The sequence below is a fragment of the Fukomys damarensis genome, unplaced genomic scaffold, assembly GCF_012274545.1.
Source record: "Fukomys damarensis isolate Sample0158 unplaced genomic scaffold, DMR_v1.0_HiC HiC_scaffold_16, whole genome shotgun sequence".
NCBI classification, from domain to species: Eukaryota; Metazoa; Chordata; class Mammalia; order Rodentia; family Bathyergidae; genus Fukomys; species Fukomys damarensis.
Window position 1 is genome coordinate 133,967,053 of NW_022900928.1, and position 13,486 is coordinate 133,980,538.

General features: G+C 56.2%; 1 protein-coding gene across 3 annotated transcripts in view; it reads right to left on the minus strand.

Annotated features, from left to right (window-relative positions):
• The window catches only part of Per2 (period circadian regulator 2), a 30,112-nt gene extending 17,711 nt beyond the window's left edge, over positions 1–12,401 (minus strand). For all 3 annotated transcript variants that reach the window (XM_010626157.3, XM_010626156.3, XM_010626155.3), the window contains exons 1-8: positions 12,240–12,401; positions 11,064–11,300; positions 10,478–10,534; positions 9,545–9,699; positions 6,357–6,478; positions 5,537–5,738; positions 1,485–1,536; positions 856–998 (exon numbers count right to left, since the gene is read on the minus strand). In XM_010626157.3, the coding sequence (XP_010624459.1) occupies positions 856–998; positions 1,485–1,536; positions 5,537–5,738; positions 6,357–6,478; positions 9,545–9,699; positions 10,478–10,534; positions 11,064–11,300; positions 12,240–12,304 (1,033 nt within the window). In that variant the 5' untranslated portion in view covers positions 12,305–12,401. The remainder of the gene's footprint in view (positions 1–855; positions 999–1,484; positions 1,537–5,536; positions 5,739–6,356; positions 6,479–9,544; positions 9,700–10,477; positions 10,535–11,063; positions 11,301–12,239) is intronic.
• Between the last annotated feature and the right edge of the window lie 1,085 nt (positions 12,402–13,486).

Below are 13,486 nucleotides of genomic sequence, written 5' to 3' on the forward strand. Positions count from 1 at the left end.
CTCGGGTCCTTGCGCTTGCAAGGCAGGCAGCAGAACCATTGAGCTAAATCCCCAGCCAAAATCTCCTATTCTTAGAGACTGATAATTTAGGGGAATAAGGTGTTGAGGTGTAGGTGGCCCCTCTAAACCCTTACTGAGTATTTGGAAGGGAATGCTCTATGTGCAGGGTGCCTTGGACATGGTAAAGAAAACCATGTGCTTGCTTCTGAACACTTTTCTGTCACTGTCAGGAGTGGGAATCGCTGTTGGCTTCTGGGGCACTGCCAGCCCAATGACCCAGGCCACCCAGGGCTCCTCCTGAACCTGCTCCCATGAAGGCTGGGTCCCAGAACCCACAGAGCTGCCACTGCAGCAGAGCCACACGTTGCAGTGTCACAGCGGGGCAGCTCAAGGCACCACAGGATGATGCCACGTGGGTGCCTGGCACCATGAGTCCTCTGGGCTGGGAAAGAAGGATCTGGATCCTGTTTCAGGCCACAGTCCAGGCTGCAGTGAGGTGGACAGAGGAGGGGACAGGGTGAAGGCCAGGTGGAAACACTGAGGACACCGGGCTTTGTATCTCAGAGCTGAGACTGTGTGTGGTACTCTGGAGGGGGCTGTGGTATTGCTGCCCATGAGAGGGGCCCATGAGGCAAGGGGACAAAGATGGGAGAGACATCAGGACCTGTCTCACTCTGCACACAAAAGGAGAGCAGCTAGGGGAAGGGAGAGGGGCCTGGCATGGCCTAGACACAAGGACAGAGGTTGGTGCCACCTTCACCTACATGGGGAGCACTGGATGCAAGGGAGACCGGCGGTGGGCCGGGGGAGGCCCAGGCATAGCTGTGGCATGTGCCCGTGCTGGGCAGGGCTCACCCTCGTAGCCGGAGTGCACCTTCTCTGCCAGCAGCAGGCAGCACAGCTGGCTCTCAGCCCCTGGCGGCTCCTGCACCTTGACCAGGTAGGGCGTCATGCGGAATGGCTGGTAGCAGACCTCATTCTCGTACTTCTTCCCAACACTGTTGAGAGGAGGGAACAGAGGGCCTGTCCTGCCTGCTGCTCAGCCCACCCCAGCTGTCTGAGGACATTCCCTGGGGGACCGGGCACACTGGAGGCAGCAGGTGCCTGGACCCTGCACACAGAAGCCTCAGTCCTGGCTGGCAGCAGATCTGTTGAACAACCTGCATTTAGACCAGGGAAGCTGTGCCTGCCCTGGGTACCCACCCAGGCCCCAGGTTGTGCACCAAGAGCCTACTTGGAAAACTGTGGGTCTTTGGCCAAGGAAACACATGCAAACCACAGGCTGCGCCCTCCCCAGCCACTGTGGGCAGCACATGTTCCTGTAGGTGACACTGGGAGGAGCAGGTGACCCTCCCAGTTGGCCACGCTGTGTACCTGCACACATTTGAGGTGTGGAGTGAGTCCCACAGCCCCTGCAGGGATGGGGCAGAGGGGACCAGGGGTGCAGAGCCAGCACCATACTTGCATCAGGGAGCTGGACTCACCTCACACGGCAGAAGAAAGACTTCTCCTCCATGCATTCCTGAGTAAAGGAATCTGGAAGAAATGGCCCCAGTCAACCACCTGTGCCCGGAAAGCAGTCCACTGCTCCAGATGGATGAGAAGCAGGCCGCACAGTGGCAGGGACGCTTGTTTACCAAGCACCAGGGCTTTCACCATTACTGCTTATGTAAAATGTGCCTCAAAAGAGTGCCTGCCGAATATGTAGGGAAATGTTACAGTCAGGAGCTTAGCATTTTGGAAATGATACACGAGGCCCTGCAAACACCCACTAGCGCTCCCCTCTGGAGTTCACAGGCTGTGTGCAGAATGTTCAGAGAAAGCCTGAGCACCCCACGCTATCTACTTTGGGGATATTCAGTTATGGAAGAAACAACCAGGGCATCCGGGAGCTTGCATCGGTACCCTGAAAAGTATCAACTTACTCCACCATTTAAAATGCCTAGTAACAACCTGAGCACCATGGCTTGGGTGACCTCATCAGTACTGCAGGACGGGACCTTCCCATGAGAGTTGGAAGACATTTTAAACAAAGGAATCTTAGCATGATCATTCGCATACACTCCCTCTGTTTGAAAGAAATGAACAATTATGAGGCTAAGAAATGAAACGGCTGGCCTGGAGCCAGGCCTCTGAGGATTCACCGGGCCCTGACATTACGGGGCGTCACCATGGGAGGAGGTGGGGGCAGCATCCGCCCCTTATGCGGTAAATCCACAGACAGAGCGGCATCCCTGCCAGTCCACAGCCAACCACGCCCGTGTCCTCTCACTCACCCTGCAAACGCAGTCCTCTGTTTTGAGACAGGGACGTGCTAAGTTTCCAGGAGGACCCTGAAATGGTGATTCTCCCGTCAGACTGATTACAGGCACACACCCCCAGGGTTGGCAGGACTGGGATTTATGAAGAATCCAGGTTTCTTTTGGCCCCCAGTTCTTGGGCTGCAAAGTCCAAGGGAACAGAGCCAGGGCCTGGCGAGGGCTTCTGCACTATGTTATCATGGAGGGACAGGGCAAGAGGGTGCAGGTGGAAGACACAGACAGGAGGGGAGCCCTGCTTCCAGAGGACCACTGCAGGTGACTCACTGTGCCCCAGCACAGCCCTCTCACACCTGAGGCACACACTCAGTCACCTCTTAAAGGCCACTTCGCACTGCATTTCAGCTCATTTCCCAAGGAGCTGTAGTCAAGCTGCCCCACCCACCCAAACCCAAGTCCTCGGGGAGCCGAAAGCAACTGCTCCATCCTGCGGTTCTAAATCTGAAGGTGTTCCAGCACCAACTCGACATCCCAAAGTCCATCTGTGAGCTGGTGAGGTCAAAACACACTCTTTACCTCCAAGCACAGCAGTGGGCAGCCGGGGCCCACTCTGAGGGGAGGGGTGGGCTCAGGCTGGGTCATAGGCCCAGACACATGTGAAATCAAGAGCACATTTGCCATGCCTCAGGCTGCGGGGTCCTCCTGTCCTCCGTGTGCTGCCTCCTGGCGCTGACACCTGCCGGGTCTCCCATTTGGGCTGCCCCACCTCCAGGGCTTTGCTGGCTCCATCCATACTTGGGGCTCACAGGCTGGGGCTGCACAGGACAGCTTCCCAGGCAACACGGATGGTGGCCCCATTTCAACGCCTCCCCCAGGCGCTGTCTGATGGAGACTGGTGACTCTGCTCCCTGGGAGGCGTCTGCCTGGACTTGAGGGATCCTGTGACAACTTTTGAAGTCTTGGTGCAGGAAGCCACACCTCCCGCAGACATAGCACCAGGTGGATTCTGCCCAGGATTGGGGCTCATGCTCTGGAGCCGTGGCCAGAGAGCTGTGCATGTGCTGAACTGGGCACAAGGCAGCTCCAGGCGGTGACCTTCTACTGGGAGCCTGTGAAGATTGGGCATCCTAGAGGGGCTCCCAGAAGCCTCCTCCCAACTGTGCAGACAGATGGCACCTGCTCTCTTGGCAGCTGAGCAGCTCTGGTAAATAGCTGCTGGCCACGCCTGTGGTTCTACTCTGCAGGGCAGGCCAACGTGTTCCACTCTGCTTCCCTTTGAAAGGTAACTTTTCTCTTCCTGTCCTCGCCTATCTCACTGTATTCAACAAAGAGCAGTGCTTGAGCGTTTCTTCCACCAGAATCCTAGCTCCTCACTCGAACTCCACCTTTCACCAGCCCCAGGCATGAACAAGACTCTGCCAAAGTCCCTGCTACTTTACCACGATGATGGCTTTATCCCAGTGTAGGAGGCCAGTGTGAAACCACAGCCAGCAGGCATTAGATGTTATTAAGATCACTCCATGGCCTAAGTGGGAAATGCTCATTGACCCTCAGCTGGTATGCAGAGATGGACTTCCCTGTGCCCATGGTCACAACTGAGGGCTCAGTGATCAATGAGGCTGTGATGTCTCTACATCAAGGAGACACTGCCGCTGAGGAGTTAGGATGCTGTGCAGCCGTTCTCCACCATCAAACGTTAGTCAAGATAGTGCAGGTGGCTCGTTAGCAGGATAGCAGGATAGCATGGGTGCCTTGTTACCTGGGACCTGTCCCTCACAAGAATACAGGTATTCCCTTTTCCAAGCCTGGCTTGGTAGTGCATTCACTCTGCTGTTCCCTGCATCTGCCTCATAGCCCCTGCTATGCTGTATAATCATAAGTACCGATGAATCCAGAGCTCTTCATCTTAGCCAGGAGAGAGCTGAGATCAGTTTCTGGCCCCCCTAGTAATAAACTAGCATTCATTCTTTATTCTTTATTTCCTGTCCTTTGTATCCCTCATCAGGCAACTGGGTGTCCCCCAGTGATTGGTCAGGCCATCAAACTGGCCTCAATACCTCAGTTTTCTGGAGATGCCCTTCCTCTGGTGTTCAGATTTCCACTGATGCTCCAGGAGGAACTCCCTGCTCTCCCCATCTTCTTGTCCTTTCCCAAGCCACATCACAGAGTCAGCCGGTGCACTCAGGCTTCTCCAGATGTCACTTTGTTTTTCTATTTTTTTTGGTACTGGAGATTGAACTCGGATCCCTGTGCTTGTGAAGCAAGTGGCGGAAGCACTGAGCTAAATCCCCAGCCCCAGATGTCACTTTGGAACCAATCCAGCCAGCACCACTGCCACATGGTTAGGAATCGCTATACCAATGTCCCTCCTCTTAGTACTGAGTTTGTTTCTGTTTTAGGCTTGTTCATTGCATAGTTTCGGAGGCTGTGAGGACCAACAGCACAACACCAGCACCTGTCCAGCTGCTGGTGAGGGCCACATGCTGGTCCCACTGAGGCCCGAAGAGACAACGCAAGGGGCAGCCTCGCTTTATGGTGACTCACTCCTTAGTACTGATCCATTCCTGGGAGTGACAGCTGGACCAAGAGAAAGGCTCCAATCCTTCAAAGCCACAAGGGCCACATCAATGTGAGTTTTGGAAGGAGACAAGCCGTATGTAAACCACAGCAGCTGGCATGGGAAAGAGCTGGGTCTCTCGGCAGCAGGCAGGGGAAGCTGGAGGCAGCCATGTCCAAAGCTGGCTCCAGGGATGGGAAGACACAGGCCCAGCTGGAACAGGGAAGGGAAGCCTGGACATGAGGCGCGTGGGATAGTGGAAACTGTCCAGCCCAGGCTGTGGGAAGGTAACACCCAGTGTACAGGCAGTCTACTGGGTCTGTGGTGCCCAGCAAGTGGGTGTTTTGCACCCAGAGGTGGAAGACTTCACAGCCTGGCCTTGATCGGCTGCCTCCCACCAAGGTGACAAGCCCTAAGAAGTCACTCTGCAAGATCCCATGCTTGTCCCTTATGCTGCTGAAGCCAAAGGGCAGCGGTTTTCCCACACCCTGCATGTCCAAGATGCCAGTTCCTCACCACGACTTTGTTTCTGAAGTGCTGAACACTTTTTGAAATCTTACCTCTGAAATTTGTAAAAGGACTGTTTTTTCTCTAAATTTCCTCTGAAGAGATAAACCACCGTTTTCCTTTCACCTCTGCCAGTAGGGCTGGTCTCTGGCAGAGGTGAGTGGGGAACCACCTCCCACACCCCCCAAATCTTCCCCCTTCCCTCAGGCCTTACCTACACCGCCACACAGGCCCCAGGACGGAAGCTTGTAGGGGGTGGTGAAGCTGTGGAACACGCTGACATCGTGGGGCGCCAGGAACTCCACAAACTTGGCGTCGCTAAAGGCATCATGCTTGCAGTGAAATGTGGAGGCCACTTGGCTAGAGATGTATAGGACCTTCCCTGTAACCAGGGACACGGCCGCAGCAAACATGTCCTGGAAAGGAAGAGTAGGACTCAGGTGTTGCAAGTGGATGGCAGGTCAGACAGCAGGCAGATGGGAAGGAGACCATAGGAGGTCGGGGGTCTCCAGGCCCCAGACTAGCCTGGTCCCAGAAGTTGAGGTTCACCATGAAGGCCTGAAGACCTGTCGTCTTGGGGGGACTCGGGTGGAGGGCAGCCCTCCTTCCCCTTGCCTGCCTATCACAGCCCTGCTCTCTCCAGGCCCAGGGCCGGGCATCCCTTGGTTACACTGGAGCAAGGACATGGAAGAGGCCAGGAGCCACAGCCCAGCACGTGCTGGACTGTCCCCCTGGCTGGGAACTTGGACCTCTGGTCCCCAGCTTCACTCAGAACATGTGGGCTTGGAGTCTCAGACTCCACCATGGCCAGGAAGCCTGGACAAAGGACGGCTACTAAGTCTGTCTCCTCACCTGCAGGGTGTGGACAGGCCGGTCGGGGTGAGGAGGGCCATGTCACACGGAGAGGTGGAAGCCTGGAGCCAGAGCGCGCTCCAGGTCACGGCCTCACCTCCTCCCCTGGGAGCAGTGCACCGCTTCCAACACCCCGCTCTCACCACGGAAGGCACGCCCTGGACACCGGCCCCGGGACTTACTGCGTTCTTCCCCATGTACTCAGACGTGACACTTTCCACCTGTGCCACGGTGTAGGAGGGCACATCCACGCTGCAGGGCTGGCTCTCGCTGGACATTAGCAGTTGGTAGTACTCCTCGTTAGCTGCCAGAAAACCATGTGCACACTCAGCAGGAGAGGCCAGGGTGGCGGCACAGCCTGTTGGGGTTCAGGTCTGTGTGGCCCCCAAGCCCCGTGCACTCATGGATGACCCTCGGACAATGATTGGACTCCGGGGCTCATAGCTGACTCGCTGTCTGGGGTGGGAAGAGGCATCACTGGGAGTGTGGCATGGAAGGGTGTGTCTTGTCCCTGGCCCTACCTTCACTCAGTTTCCTGTCTGCCAGGCCCTTGGCCATGCTGTCCCACCAGCCCTACAGACCAAAATGGGAGCCGGAATAAACTCTCCTCCTCTAAGCAGTGATGCTGGGCACTGTGCCTCAGCAGCAAGGAGAGTGATGAGGACTCTGTCCCTAACTCCTGCAGGTGGGGCTGCATTTTTCTCAACCACACAAGGCAGATGTGGGTGGTGTCTTCCCGGGACACGGCTGGCACTCAATTGGGATGCAGGGTACACTAAGAGCGGATGACTGGGCACCTTCCCTGGAACCTCCGCCTGGTAAAGGCTCTACTGAGGTAACCTGGGTGCAGCGTTCTCTCCCCAGAAGGATTTGTGATCGTGGTATAACACTAACTTAGTGTCTCATGGTGGTGGTGGGTCTCCTCATCCCACCCCTGGCTGACCCTATCAGACACCTGCACATGGCACCACAGACTGTTAAACAGTAAGCAGGCCCCAGACCCAACATCTGGAAGGAAGTGCTAGAAACAGGCTCTGAGCTCCTGTGGCCTGGCCCAACAGCAGGGCTCTGGGGTGACCAAGCTGGTCTTGGGGTGTCACTGCTCATGGGCCGCCATGGCCCCTGCTCCAGACAGATGCACAGGAGCTGGATCTTGTCCCCACAGCCATGGGCCCTTAGAAAGCTGGAACCCAGGGTTGTGGTTCAGAGTCCCAAGTGAGGGGGGAGTGAAGCTTTCTGTGCTGGGGTGCTGAGGCCTTTGGACCTCGGCTGGGTCTTGTCAGGGTGTGACCTCTCCACCTAAGACCTCCTAAGTTTTTTCTGTGTGTGTGGGGGTGGGTACCAGGGATTGAACTCAGATCCTTGAGCTTGTGAGGCAGGCGGTGGAACCACTGAACTAAATCCCCAGCCCTAAGCTCCTAAGTTTTGAAGGTGCTGCAAACCCCAAGAATTTCACACTCTGACCAACAGTCACTTGTGACCAGAGCTGCCAGCTGGTCAGGCGGACTCCCTCCAACTGTCCTTGGGCACATGGCCCCAGAGCTGAGTGCCCCACAGCAGGGTCAGGCCCCCAGGACACTAGGTTCCCATGCAGCAACCCAAGACTGACCAGCTCTGACCAGCAGCCAGGCTGGTTTTCAAAAATGAATCTCACAAAATGGACAGCTTGGGGGCATGAGGCTGCAGCAACCTTGGGCTGAAGAGGACAGATGCCCCAAGCTGTGGGCATACCCAGCACACAACACAGTGATATCGGCGCCCTGACACAGAGAGACTCCAGCAACCTACTGGCTGGCCAGGAAAAGCTGAGTGCTCCCTGATTACCATGAGGAGCCTTGCCTAACCTGGGGGCCAGGCCTCACCTTTGCCAGAGGTGCCACTCTCCACTCTTCCTGTTGTGATGGGCAGGGCCTGCCACCCTCGGGGCACTGTGAGGTGAAGAAGGCACACACCCTGACAGCCTAAGGTCACAGTGGGATGTACTGCTGAGATGGGGGTGACAGCCAAACACTCTCCAGCTCACAACCCTGTCACCAGCAACAGACTGATGCCTTCTCGGGCCAGTCGAGTGGTACCAACAGCTGAGCCCTTCTAGGAGGACCAAGCCAGGCTTGGTGCCCAGCTCAGGCCCACTGACCAGTGCCGGCCTCTTCTATGGCCAGAGCTCCCTGTGTGTGCTGGAGAAGGCAGTGCCTGTGCCCTGCCAGTGAGAGGCCAAGCGCAGGAGGACCAGGTACCCGTGGAGGTCTGGGAGCCTGTGGGTATGCTGCACGGTGAGCACCTGCAGTGTCTGCTCACAGTCTCCTGCATCCTCCCACGAGCCTTCCTCTTGCTCTTCACTGGCCAAGTAAAAGCCTTTCCTACTCTGCCTCCTGACACAAAGTCCAGATAGTCACACGTGGGAGCCAGATCTGCCCTCCAGAAGCTGCCTGGTTTCATAGCTGATGGCTGGTGCTGCTCTGCCCTGTCTCCTCCTTTCCTGGTTGAAATGGCCGGGGGCAGAAATTCACACAATTTTAGGCAGACAAGAAATGAACCACGAGAGTTTATGAATCTAAAAGCCGGAAATCTGGCAATACCCTGCTTCTTGCTTCCTTTCACCTCACACAGTAAAGGTGGGCAGGGCATCAACTGAAGGCAAGCGGAGTAAACACACGGGTGATAGGAGGAAGCAGTGAATGTTTGAGTTTAAAAAAAACACCTCAGTACAGTGAAAGACCACATTGCCAAGAGCCATGGGATAAGTGAGGGAGTGTCCATAGAGGGGGATTCTCCGCCATGCACCTCTTACTGTAGTATGGTTTTTAAATATTCACTGTATGTTTCGACTACCCCTCGTTTATCCACTGTTCATGGCAATTCCTGTCAACAACAAGACATTGTGTCCTCATGCATCTTATTCACCAGATCTGGCACTGTGTGACTTCTGGCTCTTTCCAAAGTCAAAATGACCACAGAGAGTAAAGGTTTTGAATGGATTCAGACATCAAGGCAGCCAAATAGTACAGCTGAAAACACTCACAAAAGAGGATTTCCAGAGCCACTTCAGAAAGTACCAAAAACAGTGGGATGAGTGTGTTTGAAGTGAGGGGAAGATTCTGAGGGGGATTAAAGGCAACGGTCTTTTACTCTGAAAAGTTTAAAAATATTTAAATATTTATGGTAAATTTTCTCACACCTTAGATTCTTTTATAGCCCCTGGCTTTTTATCTGTTGTTTTCCCCTAAAAGTCCAGTGCAGTGGAAAAGCTCCAGTGAACTGAGGCTTTTGCCATGACCTGCTGTATCAGCCGCGAGCTCCAGGGAGTCAACACTGCCTGTGCTCCGGTGTGGGTTAGGGTTACTCCCACCTGTGCGCAAGGAGCACTTACCTTTCACTTGCTTCACACTGCGCAGGGCATACTTCAGGGTGGCCAGTGTGCTGGCCTTGCCCTTGGCCTTCTTGTCCGCAGGGAGGTGGACCTTCAGCTCCCGCAGGGTTTTTATCAGCTCTTTATGAGTGTCTGCTTTGGCAGATTGCTCGATGCTGCGAAAGTCAAGACAGAGGCAATCAGATGTGAACTTCCTGGGTGTGATTTCTGGAGAAACCTGATTGGGGTGGCTTTTGAGGGGCTCCCCAAAGTGTTCCTTGGCATCTCAGCCTCACCCACTGAGGCACGGCGGCACCCTTGTAGTTATGGCAGCCAAACTGTCTGGGGACACTGACAGGAGACAGCTGCTCAGTACAAGCCCTGTGCTGACCTGAGTGCTTGCTGGAAGTTCCTCCATGGCTGCCCTCCCTGGGTCAGAGCTGGCTCTTGCCCAGGAAGGGCTGCCTGTCCCTGAGCTGTGCCCTTCTTCCCTGCACAGTGGGGATGGGGCCTCGCAGTGAGCCAGGAGTGCAGAGGAACGGAAGAAAGGGCTTCTGAGAAGGACACAGAGATGAGAGGATAGCAGGACAGTGGGCCCATGCTGATGGAGGCCGGCCCACAGACAGGTGCAGGGACAGTGATGGAAACTGTGTGTCCCAGGGCATGGTGGCAAAGCGCCCGCACCCAGGGATGAGTGAATTTTATTCCAGAGGTGACACGACAAGGATAATTTGTTACAAATACCCAAAAAGGGAAGGATGCTCGCAAGGAACAGGCCCAGGACTAGGCAGAGCGGGGAGCAGCTCCGGGGGCTCTGGGAAGCCATGGGGACAGTGGGCGTCTGGGTGGCTGTGTGGACTGGGGGCCTGAGTGGGCCTTGGACAAGGTCACAGCACTGCCCAGACCGGACCTCCCCACCATCCTTGCTCCATCCAGGTGTGGGGCGGGCCTCACCTGCAGCCGCTTGCAGACAGGTTGGGCTCAGGCTCAGCCATCATCAGGCCAAAGGCACTGGGAGAAGGAAAGAGAGGAGAAGCAGAACTCAGACGACTGCAGGCTCCATCTACCACCCCCACCCGGCCAGTGGAACTGCTCAGGTCACCAGCGCCTCAGCAGGAGGACTGTGGGGAAACATGAGGCAGGCTGTGAGTACTGTGCAGCGGCAAAGCACTTGCCTAGCACGCATGAAGTCCAGGGTATGACCTCAGCATGGGGGAAACACAAGATTAAGGTAAACATGAAGCAGCCAGCTGTCAGGAGAGCTGGTGCTGGACTCGGAGAGACGTGGCTGAAGTGGCTGGGCGTGGTCTCTCAATGCCTGTCAGTGTGAGCAGCTGTGGCCTCCCCGGGGCCATGACATTAGGTGCAGCATCCACTGGTCAGCAACACAAATACACAGTGGTGTCCTCATGACAGGGAAGGGTCCTTGCAAACTCTAGTTCCTCTGAGAGTCAGACTTTCAGAAATCTCGGGGAACTTGGTGCAGAAGCAACCCCATCACAAGCACCGAGGTTCCCAGAGAAAGCAGCCACTGCCCCACCTCCGGGTGTCGGGCGGCTCCACCAGCATCCCTTGCTCCTTCCCGTGGTCGTCGCAGTCACTGCCCTGCGAGTCCTGCCCCATGGAGCAGCTCTCGGGGGCTTCATTTCCACTCGAGCCGCTGCCCATGTCCACATCCTCTTGCAGAGAAGCCGGGCTGGGCCGGGGCTCCATGGGATCCCTGGTGGGGTTGCTGTGGCTCGGGGGAAATTCCATGTATCCACTCATGCTGGAGAAGCTGCAGGAGAAATGTCGTCAAACATTAGAAAGAGCACTGGGGATGACCTCTTGGTGCATTTTACTGACAAAACACCAGCATTACCAAGTCCCTCACTCCCATCTCCTGAGCTCCTCCTGGCTATAAATTAGGAAGGCAGCTCTTGGCCCTGGCATGGAAGTGCTGATAGGTGAGCACTGCCAACAATCTCGGGAGCTGTGTGGAAAATGAAGAGTCCTGCTGGATGGGAGGCGAGGCCTGGGAACCTGCATTTTATAATCTGCCTCTGATGAACCATCAAGTCCAGCAATCTTGGCTGCCACAGCACAGCAGAGTTACAGGAGACACTGTGGGTGGGGGACAAGGTATTAGGGAAGAGGGCTCCACCTCAGTGGGCTTTAGTCTAGGACCAGGTTGTGTGCAGGTGGGGAAAGAGCCTTCAGTTACCTGGTGGTCAGGAATCACTGTGTACCCTGAGCACCAGGCCCCCGGGGCTTGTGTGCATGGGGACCAGTCCACAGCTGACCTGCAGTGCCTTGCAGGTAGGTAGGGAGGTGGACAGCAGCAAGGCTCCCACATCCCGGAGACTGCCTGTGGTGAGCAGGGATCGTGGGGACAGAGACGATGGACTGGGGGGCAAGCAGCAGCTGAGAGCCTGCAGATGGAAACTGAGATGGCACTGGGTGGAAGAGGGAGGCCCCAGGATGGTGTTTCCTGCAGGATACTGGCAGGAAGCAGACACCTGCTCAGGCCAGGCATGGAGAAGACCTGAGGAAGGCACTGTCAGCAGGACGGCTCGGGCATAGGAAACAGAGTTCTGAAGTGCTGGGGGCCTGGGGAGAAGCTGTTAGTACCCTGGCCCAGAGAGGGACCTGGCCTGACCCCCAATCTGCCCAACCTCAGGGGAAGCCCAGCCTTCCCAAGCTCTGGCTTGGTGCCAGGTAGCAGCAGTGCCCTCACCAACAGGGGTCCCCAGAAGGCCAGACCAGAGGCCAGTGGAGAGCTGGCTCACAGCATCCAACCATCCCAGGACTGCTATTCCTCCTGTGTGCAGGAAACCAGGTTGTGGATGAGCAGAAAGGGTGACTTGCTAAGGACCAGACAAAGCAGACGTTGTACGTTACTTTTCTCATTGCTGAGACAAAATATTCGACACTCAAAGTTAAGGGAGGATAGGTTTATTTGATTCATGGTTTGTAGAGATTTCAGCCCATAGTCAGCGGGCTCCAAGGCAGGGCAGCCCATGGCAGAGGAGAAATAGTTCATGGCGGCAGAAGGCAGCAAAGCAAGCAGGGGACCCTAGCAGCTTCTTTCTGCCCCTTTTATACTCTAGGCTACTGGGATTAGGGTGGTGGCAAACCAGTGGGCTGATTAGTACCCACACCTGTAAGCCCACCATCACATACTGTAGATCCAGCCACCTCTAAAAAACCACCACCTGTGACTCCATGAGGCTTTGGGTGACATCTAGACACAGCCATAACACTGCAGGTGACAGGGTGGACTCGAGACTTCCCTGACTCTGAGGGGGGCCCTGTCAGTGGCCAGGGGCACTCGGAGGGGCTTCCTGCTGCTGCCCGAGCTCAGAGGTCTCTGGGCTGCCTTGGTGCAGCAGTGCTGCACGGCATCACCTTCCACATGGCACCGCCCAACCCTTCCAGGAAGGAGGTGGGAGGAAGGGCTTGTGGATTCCTGCCCACCCCTCCCTCTGCACCCATTTGAAATGACCAAGGATTTTAAAGCTGCCAGGGAAGGAGTGGGCTTTGAGCGACCCCGGAAATCCCAGAGATCATCTACCGCAAAGTCAAGGCGCTGCCAGCCAGCTACAGCAGGGCCAGGACGGAGTCCAGGAAGCCCCAGCACTGCAGCCACCCTGCCAGCCCTGCCACCAAGGGGCAGATGGGAGTGTGACCACTGGGAGACACCAGTGTGGAAGCTGCGGGCAGGATGGAGGCTCGGGAAAGAAGGCTGGGAAGGTGAGTTCTCTAGGCGTGCTTCCCAAAGCAGCCTGAGTCCCCTGGGCCACACAGAGGAAGGGTCCGGGTCACCTTGCAATGCTGTGCTGGCCACACAGCCACCCAACAACATCCCAGGACACACATGGCGGCCCCAGCACTATCCTTCCCGGGTGACTCCCGAGAGAGCACACGAGAGCAGGGACAGGAACACAATGACAGAGGCCTCGATGGACAGCACACGACACAGGC